Consider the following 12,927-nt stretch of genomic DNA (forward strand, 5'->3'; position numbering starts at 1 on the left):
AATAATTAATATCCAATGAATTTGATGTAAATTTGTTTAAAAAAAATTAAATTTTAAAAACAAAAATGTCATGGGAAGAAGTTGACTGTTAACGAGAGTCCTGATTGGAAGTCAATACTCTTATTTAGAATTAAATAAAGTCAAATTAAAGAATTTAAATTTAAGTCAAATTACTTTAAATTTGGGAAACACCATTAACCAAAAAAAGTGATTCAGAAATAAATACCTTAGAAGAGAAAGGTGACAGATCTCTTACTACTCATACGAGTAAAAAATATCGCAAAAACGAAACGAAACATTATAGGGTTTTTTTTTTTTGTTTTGGCAAGGTATCCGACTTGGGAACAAAATCCCCCGTCAATTTTCTGAATGTGTTTACCATTTGGTAATGAATTCCTTTAAGCTGAAAATAATAATCGCATGTTCACAGCTTAACGTTCCAATTATCAAATTAGATGTGGTCGGAGGGGAAGCACATACTTACACATGCCCAAATCCATGTACCGGGGCATCTCTATTAAATCTAGAGGAGATTCATTTGTGTTCATAACACGTTTAATATTCTTCTTTTTAATTCTTCCTCCTATACATTTCGTTAGCATTTCCAAAAGCCCATTTAATCCGCCAGCAGTGTAATTTTCAGGCAATATTGTGGTATTGGTGTTTGGTATCCACAGAACTGTATTTAAGCTTTATTCTTTTTTTACATCAGAAATCAACAGATTTTTAAATGTCATGGCAAATGTATTTACAATATGAGAAAATTATGATTACCGTGAAATCTTTTAAAAAATATTTTTATTATTTATATTGCAACACGTTAATTGAAACAGTACCTAAACAATAATGTCAAGACAAAAAAATTAATATATCAAAAATAATACTTTCATCACGTAAAGAAATATAAATTATACATATTCGTTATAAGTTAAGTACTTTACATAATATTATATGCAATTAAAAAACGGACTAAATTATTTTTAATAAAACAAACTTTTGATCACCAAAAATTTGGTGGTAGAAGACCTTTAGGAGGTTGCAACATCTTGCCTTCGGCAATGCTTTCAAGAAAAGTTTTCAATCTTGATAAAGGTCCACCTCTCATTCCATCAGGAGTTACCTGCAAAAATGTTAATGATTAGTAGAGTAAATGATAATTTATTTTGTTCTCTACATTTGCCTTTAAATGTTGGGTATTTTTTCATGTCAGTTACATTAAGCGCTCTTTTCGAGCAAAGCATTGTATAAGCTACTGGAAGAGTTAGGGATGTCCACCAAATTACTGTATGCCATTTAGTTTTATCAACATAATCTAAAGTCATCAAATATTTCATTCTGATTACCATTAACCATTCCAAACACGCTTATTTTGAATTTTGAGTTCTAGGCTAACACAGATTATGTTAGACGCTACTACCAAAACTACCAAATCAAATAGATGTTCATATACTCCCCTCCTAAAGTATGTGTGCTTCGAGACCCCCAAATAAAACCATATCAACATAAAATTTCGAATCGAATGAAAATTATTTCATCAAAATCGGTTTACACGTCGATTATCCGTAACGATTACAATACTTTCCCCCTTAGAGGTGTAAGAGCAGGACGGCTCTATAATATAACGTAGAAAAGCTTTAACCCCTTCCTCCTGCCGAATTTTATCATAATTGAGCTAGGACTTACAAAAGTTATTAGCAATAACATTTTAAAAGGGATTTTACATTACATGGGGCTAAAACCTCTTCTTTGGTCGTACAGCTTTATGACCCCCAAAAGGTATATCTGCATGTAATTCCGAATCGAATGATTATCTCATTCATGAAAATCGGTTCGGGCGTTTAGGCGCTACGTTGCATACAAAAAAGAAACAAGAACAATGTTTGAAAATACCGCTTTTGCTCATTTTTGGCAACTTTTTTCTTGAAATCTATTAAATCCACTGTCTTTTTTTGCATTGGTCATTAATGTAAAACACCGCAAATGCAAGGACAAAAAATATGCGTGCTAGGACTGATAAAATCAAAGATATTATCCTTCACTGCAGGGCCTAACAACATTTTCAACTTTTTTTACTACTATTTTTAAAATCCCAAACTAAATTCAAAAATTGACGGACTTTAGCTTTTAGTTTTGATTGTACATATACAAATAAACCCAAATGTAGCGGTAAGCAAGTTGTTTCAACAAGAAAATTCACCACCTCTAATTTTCAGGCAATATTGTGGTATTGGTGTTTGGTATCCACAGAACTGTATTTAAGCTTTATTCTTTTTTTACATCAGAAATCAACAGATTTTTAAATGTCATGGCAAATGTATTTACAATATGAGAAAATTATGATTACCGTGAAATCTTTTAAAAAATATTTTTATTATTTATATTGCAACACGTTAATTGAAACAGTACCTAAACAATAATGTCAAGACAAAAAAATTAATATATCAAAAATAATACTTTCATCACGTAAAGAAATATAAATTATACATATTCGTTATAAGTTAAGTACTTTACATAATATTATATGCAATTAAAAAACGGACTAAATTATTTTTAATAAAACAAACTTTTGATCACCAAAAATTTGTTTTGATGTTTTCTGCACATAAACATAAAATCATAAAATACAAAGAATATTTACTTTATGCAAATTACAAGAAATTGATTTAGGATTTAAGAAGACCAATTTACCTCTACAATTTTGGGTAAATAAGATTTGCAGATAACATGTAGAAGTTTGTGAAATTGTATTCTATAAGCTTTTACCATTGCGTCTCCAGTTATGTCTAGTATATCATAAAGCACAGTTGCACTTATTTCTGCTTTTGGTTCTGGAAAAAGAATGTTTAAAAATAAAGGATAACTCTTATAAAGAAACAAGATGTAAAAATTAAAAATTTGTATGACTTTGGCTTTCTTATTTGGCTAAATGTCCTTATATACTTTTCCTTAAGATAGGGTAAAAAAAGAGTTTTTTTCATAAGGCAACATATAAAATAATGGTGCTTTATTTAACTACTGAAAGCATTCTTGATTCCCTAATTAATTCATTAGAATTTTAAGAAATTTATAAAGTCGTTTTCAGCTGTAGCTACTTTTTAATTGATATGAAATATATTACCTAATTGTTAGTTGGACGTTAAGACCTGTCTTAAAATAAAGGCTATTACTTAATATGAAATATTACTATTGACAAAAAGAAAAAAAAAATAATGATAATAATATTAGCTTAACCGCTCGGCAGTAATGGAGCCTGACAGAAGATTTGATCATTCTTAATTAAAGACTAAAAATATCAGTAAGAATTAAAATAGATTTAAGCAGTAAAACTTCATTACCACACTATGATTGATATAGACAAAATAAGTAGAATTATATATTTTTGCAACTTTCAACGCCATTTTGCGGGGAAAAATTGTACTAACTGAAAAAACAAATACCTAGTTTTACAAAAGCAACAAGAAGTCTCCAACATTCTCCTAGACCCATTGGATGATTATGTGATTGCATTGACTTTTTTACATCGGTTACTATTATTGAACTATACAGTTTTACGATACCTCCTTGACGTTTTAAAAACATATTCGCTTCTTCCAACTCTCCTCCCGAATATATAAATCCTAATTTCCTGTAGAAAATATTAAAAAAAAAAGAAAAGAAAAGAAATTAAAACTTAATATTATAAAAAGATTTACGCCATTAATTACTTAAACAGAAATTACTTATAAAATTCTTCTTCAGTTTGATCTTCTTCTTTTTCCCAATAAGCAGGAATCAAATATGGACATTTCCTATAGAAATGTGCCAAGAGAAGTTTTCCAAAGTCGGGAAATTCTATCCAAAGAGCAACAGTAACGGCTGCAATGGCAAAAGCTGCATGAGGTTTACTTGAAACCACTTGTTCTCCTTGTTTCTTTAAAGAGAAAATAGTGAATCCTCATGAGTCCAACACTGATTTTTTTTCTTTCTTTCTTTGGAGTGGCAAAAAATTAAAGAAGTTAAAAACTCACCACAATTTTTTCAGCAAGAAGATTCATACAGTAAAATACCCCTAATGGATGATTACTGGCCGACACTCTTTTATCAGCTACCGTTACATACTGTCCTTGTAAAAGAGTTGAAAGTTTCTTCAGTTTGTCCATAAGATGTGCAGCACTAACTGGCGATATAGCATTAACCGGAAGATTAACAGCTTTCTAAGCATGTTACATGAAATGAAATCAAAAATATTACAGAACTTCACAACAAACTTTCATTTTTCTTAAAATTTCATTCTGTATTAAAATACAGTTACCTGGCAATCTGATCTATATTTCCTCAATGATTCATCAGAAATAAATGGTTTTAACTTTTGTTCTATTTCTCTTAAATATTTCGTTACTTTTTCATATTTTTCCAAGTAGTTATATTTAGAAATTACTCTTTCACCTAGAAAATAATTTAACACTATACTTCTACCTATGAATCTGTAAAAAAAAATATTTCTTCTTCTGATTTAGAGACTCTTTCTAAAAGAGAAAATTAAAGTTCACAATGTCATTTTCATCGATAAAATTACACACATCTTTTTGGAATACTTTTTAAATTAGAAAATTGCTAGTCAATTCTTGCAGCAAAATATTTGTTTAAAATTTCTGGAAGGAAACATTAACGATGTTAGGGGTGCAGTTGCCCCCTAGATCGCTGGGCAAATAGATAAGAAGGAAAGAAAAAAGAAGGAAAATGAAGAACTTGCGAAAGAAAATAATGAATATCGCGAAAATTAAAAATATGTCATTTTTACTTGATACTCAAGGAACTACAGAATGCTGGGTTGCTGGAATTTATGATTAAATACATAGCTGAGAATACATTTAACTTCTGCACTGAACTACACGAGAAAAGATTGCCTGCACTACCTGGAAGAATTAAAGTTTCTTCCACTGTCTATTTACGTTAAGCAGTAAATGACTTACACTTGGGACAATATTACAGCATTAAAGACGTTTTGGAACCAACATCGTATTAGAAATAATCAAAACATGAATATCGTCACTGCTGACAAATGCGTAGGGGTTTTGCCTTTCAAATATTATTGGGCTAGTTTACTAACAGCTTAACAGTTTACTTTCGTATAGCGTTTTGGTCTTTCTTCTAAGACCATGCCGAAGGCTGTCATTCACACAACTTCTTGAGAAATCCAAGCTACACTGGTGCAATAAGACATGATTGTTTAATCAATGGGACCAAATTACTTTTAATGTTTGTAGAAATACTGAAGCTTCGCGGAGAGGAAGTTCTGTGCGATAAGTATTACTTCGCTTGGTTCTCGCGATCATAGTGGCGTTACTGTACTTGTTATGGGATAGGGTGCTTTAGGGATTGCCTTATGTAACATCTGATTTTATACATGCTCATCGGTAAGTCAACGAAATTTCAATTTTAACTATGATCTGCAGATTGAACAGCCACGCAGGTATTTTCTAGCAATAAGGCAATGTTGGACTTGATTACAAGAATTTGCCTGAAATTTCTACAAAAAAAAAAAAAAAAAAGAAAAAAAAAGAAGTCAAGAAATTTAGCTCGTTCTCCCCAGAATATTAGTGAACATGATGGGTTCTACGCTTAAGTAGTTCCCTCTAAACCGCAAACAACTTAGAAAAGCTACCTCGTCTCTTTCGGTAAGCTTGGAAAAGATACCATAAGAGGTCACCTATCTTCTCGTACGAAGTATGCACTGTCATGGAAAAGAATGTAATGTTAATCATAGTAACTATAATTAACTTCTTTGTCATTTCCTCCTCATTGCAATTATTTACTACTGAAGATATTTTATTTTTTATTATTTAAGGCGCGACAATATCTGAGTTCATTGGCGCCCGATCTTTATTCAGTTCTCTACCGCCGAACAGATTCTCTCGTTACAGAAAAACTTCCATCATCGGACAGTGAGCTGTAAGAAGTTCCTAGAAAAGAAATTTTAGGGAAATTTAAGTTAGTAACAAACTAGGAAGTTTCAAGACTTTAACTTTACTCCTTCAGCGTGGTGCATTTTTTTTTTTTTTTTTTTTTTGACACATTTCACATCCTTGCGCATGTCCCTTATGGACGGTGGTGTAAATTAAAAGAAAATACATCACTCTATAGTTTTTACAATTTGAAGATGACTTTGAAAAGTTGAAACTTTACTCCAAAATAAGGAAGGAAAACAAAAATAGAACTGGAATACCAAAAAGTTCATACTGTTCACTCGCCATACATCACCAATAAAGTACAGCCTTTTTTTTTAGCAGTATACAAAGAACATTCCGCGGAACACTATGTAGTGGTTCAATAACTTTTATTACTAGTTAATTTATTTAAAATTTTTAGCCCGGCTTGGAAGCTAATGGAAGCTGACACATCTAAGACAAGGCAGGATGTCCATAAAAAAATCACTTGCATCGCTTTGGCCTATTTAGGGTTAACAGAAAGAAGAAGCAACTACAGTATTTATGGCTCATATGACTCTCGAGAACTCTACACTTAAGAAAACAAAAAGTCTGTCTACAAGTTTTACTCAAGTAAATAAACACAGGAGTCCATTTCAAGAGTCGTAAGCATAATCAGACAGGATTAGAGGGCCGAGAGTACTCGAAGGATCTCTTTCAAATAAACACGATCAGCAGCTATGATCATTAAAAATATAAAAAGAAATACCAATTTCGTTAGGCGATGTATTAACTGGTTTATCATCATCCTTGATTAATTCTTTTTCCATGGATTTTTCTTTTATTTCTTCTTCTTTTCTCTTTGCTTCGATTAGAGCATCAAGTTTTTCTGCAAAAAATTATATATATTTAAAAGACTTTTTTTTTAAAAACAGTTATTTTATTTAATTAATCTGCCTACTGGTATTTGTTATGCTTATACTTTTTTTTGGAGTGTCAGTAACTTCTAGCGACGATTCGGTCAATAAAAAAAATAACATGCATACGACTAGGATTCTTATGTACTATCATTTTCATGAAGAATAAAAGCTCCATAAGTGTTGCCATGTTAAATTATACGATTGAATTTAACTAGAGAATCTTTTAAATCAGAAAAAAAATTGAATTTTTCAATTAGATAATTGAATTATTTATCTAATATCAACACTCTAAATATCGATCTAAGATTAATGCTTTTTCCGACTGAGTGTATTTATTGCGTGATATGATATTTTGTTAGGGATATGTAACATAATAATACGTTGTTATTATAACATAATCTACCTTTTTCTTTTGTAAGTTTAGTGCTTATTGATACAATATCCCTGTGGAGGCTAGAAGAAAGTGCAACATCCGTCGGTGTGACTTCTCCAATCTAAAAAATAAAATAAAATAACCATTTAATTCAAGCATGCTTATTACCGGTTAATTTTTAGTTTAGGAGTCTCTTTAAAAAAAAATCTAAAGGGTAAGCAGCTGTACCCGATCCTGAGTACAGCAAACTAACCAATAAGTTAATCCCTTCCTATGTAATACTTATTACCTAGGTAACTTAACTTCCTCGACTTCCAATAAATAATAATTGAATAATAATAATAATTGCACTAAGCTAAAATGAAATGAGTTTAAATTATAAACAATACATACCTTACAACGATCAATTAAGGAAATAAATTTTCCATGTATTTTTGTGGCTAATTCAACATCGGAAGCTATTACATATTTGTGATCTTTAAAATTTCTGAAAAGTCGTAATTGTTTATGAATTAAAAATTTGAATAAAATTATACTATCGCGTTAATGTGTATTTTTTTAAACTCAGTTTAACAACATACGTAATAATGTTCAGGAATTCACTGTAAGCGTTTGTAAATCCCACTTCATTCTTATAAATTTGATCATAAAGTTTTTTTTTTTCAAGATTTTTTTCTCTCAACTTTTGTTCTTCTTCTTGTTTTTTAATCTCTTGTATTCTTTTATTCGAAGTATCTCTCTAATTTAAGAACATAAGTTAAGCAATGATAATATACAAAATCATAAAGATGTAAGAAGCTAGGGTACATACGGAAATAAAGGTGGAAGAATCAAGTTGTTGTTGTTTTAGTAAAAGTTGATTTTGGATTTGTCCATTTTGTTCCTGAATTTCCTGCAAACGTGTTACACTATTAGCCTCCTGTTTTGCTAACAAACGTTCAACATCCTGCTTTGCGCACTCAATTTTTTCAAGTCGTTTTTTGAGCTTGGCAAATTTCATTCTCTGGAATATATCACAATTAATTCAATTTGTGTACAAATTTCATTACCACATGAATTTGAAAAATATAAGAATATTTGAGAACAGAAAATGATTAAAGAATGTTAATTAAAAACAAAATATTATTAATCGCCTATTTTTTCAGGCGGAGCTTAAGGTCCAACTACCGAGTAGATAAATATTTATGTATATACCTAAAAAATACATATATTCGTCTCGTTTGTTTGCTTTTTTTTTTTTTAATTTTGAAATCAGATTTATGGGTGCAGCCATAAAAACTAATTTGCAAGACCTATACTCATAAATGCAGACCAGAGATGAAAACGTAAAAGAATTCATTACCTTCTACTAACGAAAGAAAATACTTATTACACATTTTTGGGTGATCCATCGGACAACAGGTTTAGGGTTCTTAGTAAAATTGTACAGCAAATTACAAAATCCACGTTTCAAACTACTTTTACGCCTTCCAATAGAGGAAAAATGTAGACTAAGCCTCTTGGAATAAGGTGCAATAATCTTATAACTGAATACGGATTCACTCTCCCTCCGCTAATAAAGCGTCAACTACAGGCTACAGAACCCTGATTGACCCTCACAATCTTTATAAATTTGTCATTACTGAAATATTTAAAAGAATAAAACCTCTGACAAAGAATCAAAGAACACTTCTTAGAACTCCAAAATCGACAAAATTTAAATTAAATATTACATACGGATGGATCAAAAAATTTAAAGAATACTTAAAGAAAGCGTACAAGATTGTAGCGTAGCAATCATGGTAGAGAGTGGGATGCATATAGTCGCACTATCAGCGTAGTATTTATTTTCGGAACTATACGCTCAATGTATGGCACTAAGAGTTATCGGAGGAATGCAGAGTAATATTGCTATTTTCTCCGATTCAGCTCACTGATATCCTTAAAAGATTTATTTTCTAAACATCCATTAATACAGGATACACACTTCCTCTTGTACAATCTGAAAAAGGAAGGGACTAATGTCTCATTTATTTGGTACCTAGTCACTCTGGGATTCAAGGAAAGAAGCGACCAGGATGACAGTTTCAAAGCGTCATAATTCGCACAGCAACGGGAATTATAAATAAAGGTGGCAGAACAGTATTCTCACTCTTTTACAAGACACCCTCTATGAAAAATGACTCCTCTATCCGAGAAGAAGTAATCAAAATTTTGAAAGACATTGGAATATAAACAAAATTTAGATAGTGCCAAGTAAATAGGATTCATTTATTAAACTATTTGTTTAAACATTGGCCTTGAGATTTAGGGATTTAATCCCAACCAATTTTGGGTATAAACTTTTAATGAATATTTTATGAGTACAGTAAGGATGCGAATGGTTTATTAGCATATATGCGTTTGCAAGCTTTTAGAGTAATATAATCTTGTAAAGGATCGTAAACAACATATGTGCTGCCAGAGTGAAATACAGTCATCCCACGCTACTTCGCGGTTCATTTATCGCGGCCTCAGTACATCGCTGATTGTTCAAAAATTCAAAATTGAAAAATTATGGCGCGAAAGATGCCCGCACGCCAGTAGAAGGCAGGGAATCTGAGGGATGACTGTACTTTCCCTCTGTGAGGCCACTCTGGCTCATTAGATCGGCAGGTGGAAAAATTAAATAAGAACAAACAGATACAGCTAGATTAATAAAAGCAAACAGATTCACTACACCTCCGGAATCACGGAAAGACAAAAAAAAAGTGTATTACAACCAAATGATTCACTTAATGGAAGTGCGGAAAGCAGAAAAAAAAAACGTGCAAACTTCTTTGCGAATAGGATGAAAAAATAAATGCCATTTCAGTCGAGTAAAATTTATTTTGCCGAGCTTTCGACCTAGGGACTAGGTCATCTTCAGGGATAGTTTAGAAAGTAATACCTTTACATTTCAGGGTTGGTGTGTCTTCTGTTTTCTTTGCGAATGCTTGGTTTTGCTCGCAGAGAGTTTGTTAATGTTACATTCATTAGATTGAGTTTCCAGAAGAAAAGAAATATAGTAAGAAGTTTACAACTTTCAAAAGAACTTTTTACTGAGCTCTCTTTTCCGGAGAATGCCTAGAAAACTACTATAAAACTTTAAAAAGTATTTTTTATGTATTTGCTCAATTAAAAAAGGGGAACAGGACAAGCGCCTAGACCACAACTAAAAGAAAAACTCGGTTCGGTTCACAACAAAGACAAATGCATGAATACAATCAATTCATAACTCTTCAGCACATCAGAGCATGTTTATAAGGTGGGCGATTGGCTTGCTACAGTCTTGGTCAAACTTCACGGCCAAATCCGCTTACATGTTAAGAGAATAAGTCTAGAATAAAATATTAGATCCTATAGTTACAATCATTTCTTTATCAGGCAGAGGATCTCAGAGTCAATACGAAATATATATTCAACCAGAAAAACTAAGAATTAATTCTCAATTTGGACGAATTACAAAATGCTTTTACGAATAATATTAATCCTTTATATGCATATTAACTAAATATATGTCGTTTCATTATTGAGTGTGTGAGACACAGAGTTTATATTACCCGGAAAAACGTAAAGCTGGGAACAAAATAAAGCAAAAGTACAATTATAAATTAAACTGCCTAAAACAGAAATTAAAGAAATGAGTGTTAAAATTAAATTTCTTATGGGGTTTTAGAGAGGCAATGACAAATTTACTATAAGAAATACTTTACCTGGCCATCAATAACACAAAATTTATTTAATTCAGCTAATAATTTCTTCGCACAGAACCTTTCTTCTTCTGCATCTTTTTCAGATATTAAACCAACATCACAACCCGAAAAATCATCACTGCCTCGACAAGTCTTTCGTTGAACTATTGTTTTTGAGCAAGGTGTTTCTAGATTAAAATTTTCTGATTCACACGGACTTGCTTCAGGGCCAATTGTTATCTCCGATATTCTAGTACAATACTTAAAAGCTTTACACAAGGCTTCAGTTTTAAGTTTAGAATAACCGGTTTTATCAATATCTTCATCCTTAAAACAAGAAATTTTTAATTAGATTTCACACTTTAATTTTAAGTAAAAAAATGTAAACAAGGCGACCTACCATTTTTAATATTAATTTTCAAGACTTGTGATTATGACAATATTTTTAGTAAATATTAGAAGATTCAACTAATGAATTTGTTTCCATTTTTTAGTTTTGAAATCAAACACGAAAATGATGCATTGCATTACTTTGTCAGCGAACCAGCTTGTTATATAGGACTCACCACAGGACCTAGATCAGCGACAGCCAATTGCAACCTTACTGTACCTAGTACCTACCCGCAGGAACAATAAATCGATTTTCCTCGTTAGTCTTCGTTCAGTAACAACTTTCTGCAAAAAGTGAATTTCAAGCATCCTTTTAACAATGGTACAAAACGAATAATTGTTAATTGTTCCTTGTAAGGACTCCAACTTGTTTAGGAATTTTCGTTAACCGAAGCTTCAAACTTAACAACTTGCAATTACTAATACTTTTACGATTAATACAATATCGATACATCACGATCCTCCACAATTTTTTGTATAGTGAGTAAATAGCTGTTTTTCTTACTGATAGTCTCACGATATTTTGCGACTGCAGTCGTGCTGTCTAGCAAAAGAATTTGCTCGATTAGTGTGCACTAAGTAATCTCGATCACTATAATAGTGTTGTCAATAATAGCGTTTCATTAATCTAGTTGTTTCCAAATATATATATATATATCATTTTGAATTAATCGTCAATCTGCTGGCTAAGAATGTCAATTGTTAAACAAATATCAAAAATTATGTCGAATCTGCATTATCTTTTTAAGAGTTACAAAAGCCAGCCACCAATATCAACAGCAACAAAAAAACATCTAGTTAAACATAGTCGCAAAATTTTTGAAAATTTTAAATTTTTAAAAGATCAACAGATTAAAGTCTAGTTAGAAAATAATCAAAAAATGATGTAAGTATTGCATTGACTTTATGGTGAAAGCCAAAGCCTCCAAAAAAGTATACCAAGACAGAATAAATGTGTAAGTGCATTTTAACGACATTGTCCAAGTAATAGTCATAATCTGTTTTGGAGCATGATCTGCGAAATTAGTAGAAACGTAAATTATTTAAGGAAGAGAACTCTTCGATGTTGATTAAGGATTCTTTCAGAGTTGGATTGCCTCCGACAAACCCTGTACTAAAAAATTTAGCCCTTGTAACGTCTGTTTAAGACGTATACATCACAAGTTTTTGAACCTTTGGGAGCAATGAAAGTTAACATCCGCTGTAAAAATTGTTCTCTGAATTTTTGTTTCAGCACCTATGAAGTTATAGTACAAAACTAAAGTAGTAGTATTCCTGAAGACAGACAAACAAACAAACATCAGCTTTTATTGAGGGTCAGAAAATTACTGCATCGCTGATGATATGGAGTGAAACAGTCAAAAGCAGGTTGATTGATCTCTTCTCTGTTTCTACGTGAATAGAATTCGGGATAACTTTCTTTTTTAGTACTTTAAGATTATGGGCAATTTAATCATTGTGTTTGCCCTGTTTAAAAAAAACTCATTTACATTTAGCCATTGTGGCTCAGAATGAAGTACTTCATTTGTAACTGTGTCAGTGGTTCTCTTTTCGCTAGCAGAGTTGTCATATGTAAGTATACGCTCTTTTCTGTAAATCCTCGTTATTTATAAAAATTAAGAAAAGAAATGACCCTGTAATTATTA

The 12,927-nt window shown here is 31.4% G+C and overlaps 1 protein-coding gene across 1 annotated transcript; it reads right to left on the minus strand.

Moving 5' to 3' along the window:
- Positions 1 to 780: 780 nt before the first annotated feature.
- Positions 781 to 11,497, minus strand: Gle1 (Gle1 RNA export mediator). Its single transcript, XM_074126826.1, has 13 exons — positions 11,292 to 11,497; positions 10,913 to 11,218; positions 8,011 to 8,202; positions 7,781 to 7,938; positions 7,593 to 7,686; positions 7,230 to 7,320; positions 6,676 to 6,795; positions 4,292 to 4,425; positions 4,008 to 4,193; positions 3,720 to 3,910; positions 3,438 to 3,625; positions 2,689 to 2,828; positions 781 to 1,120 (listed from the first exon to the last, which is right to left on the minus strand). Exons 1-13 carry the CDS (start codon positions 11,292 to 11,294, stop codon positions 1,001 to 1,003), a joined length of 1,923 nt encoding a protein of 640 aa, XP_073982927.1. The 5' UTR covers positions 11,295 to 11,497; the 3' UTR covers positions 781 to 1,000.
- Between the last annotated feature and the right edge of the window lie 1,430 nt (positions 11,498 to 12,927).

Source organism: Rhodnius prolixus, unplaced genomic scaffold (assembly GCF_049639745.1).
Source record: "Rhodnius prolixus isolate KJV_2025 unplaced genomic scaffold, Rpr scaffold_3, whole genome shotgun sequence".
In the NCBI taxonomy this organism is placed as follows: domain Eukaryota; kingdom Metazoa; phylum Arthropoda; class Insecta; order Hemiptera; family Reduviidae; genus Rhodnius; species Rhodnius prolixus.

Coding starts and splice junctions, on each gene's coding strand:
- Gle1 (XM_074126826.1), bottom strand. Junction 7,687..7,780: donor GAATTCCTGAACATTATTAC/GTATGTTGTTAA, acceptor ACGACTTTTCAG/AAATTTTAAAGATCACAAAT. Junction 2,829..3,437: donor TGTTGCTTTTGTAAAACTAG/GTATTTGTTTTT, acceptor TTCTTTTTCCAG/AACCAAAAGCAGAAATAAGT.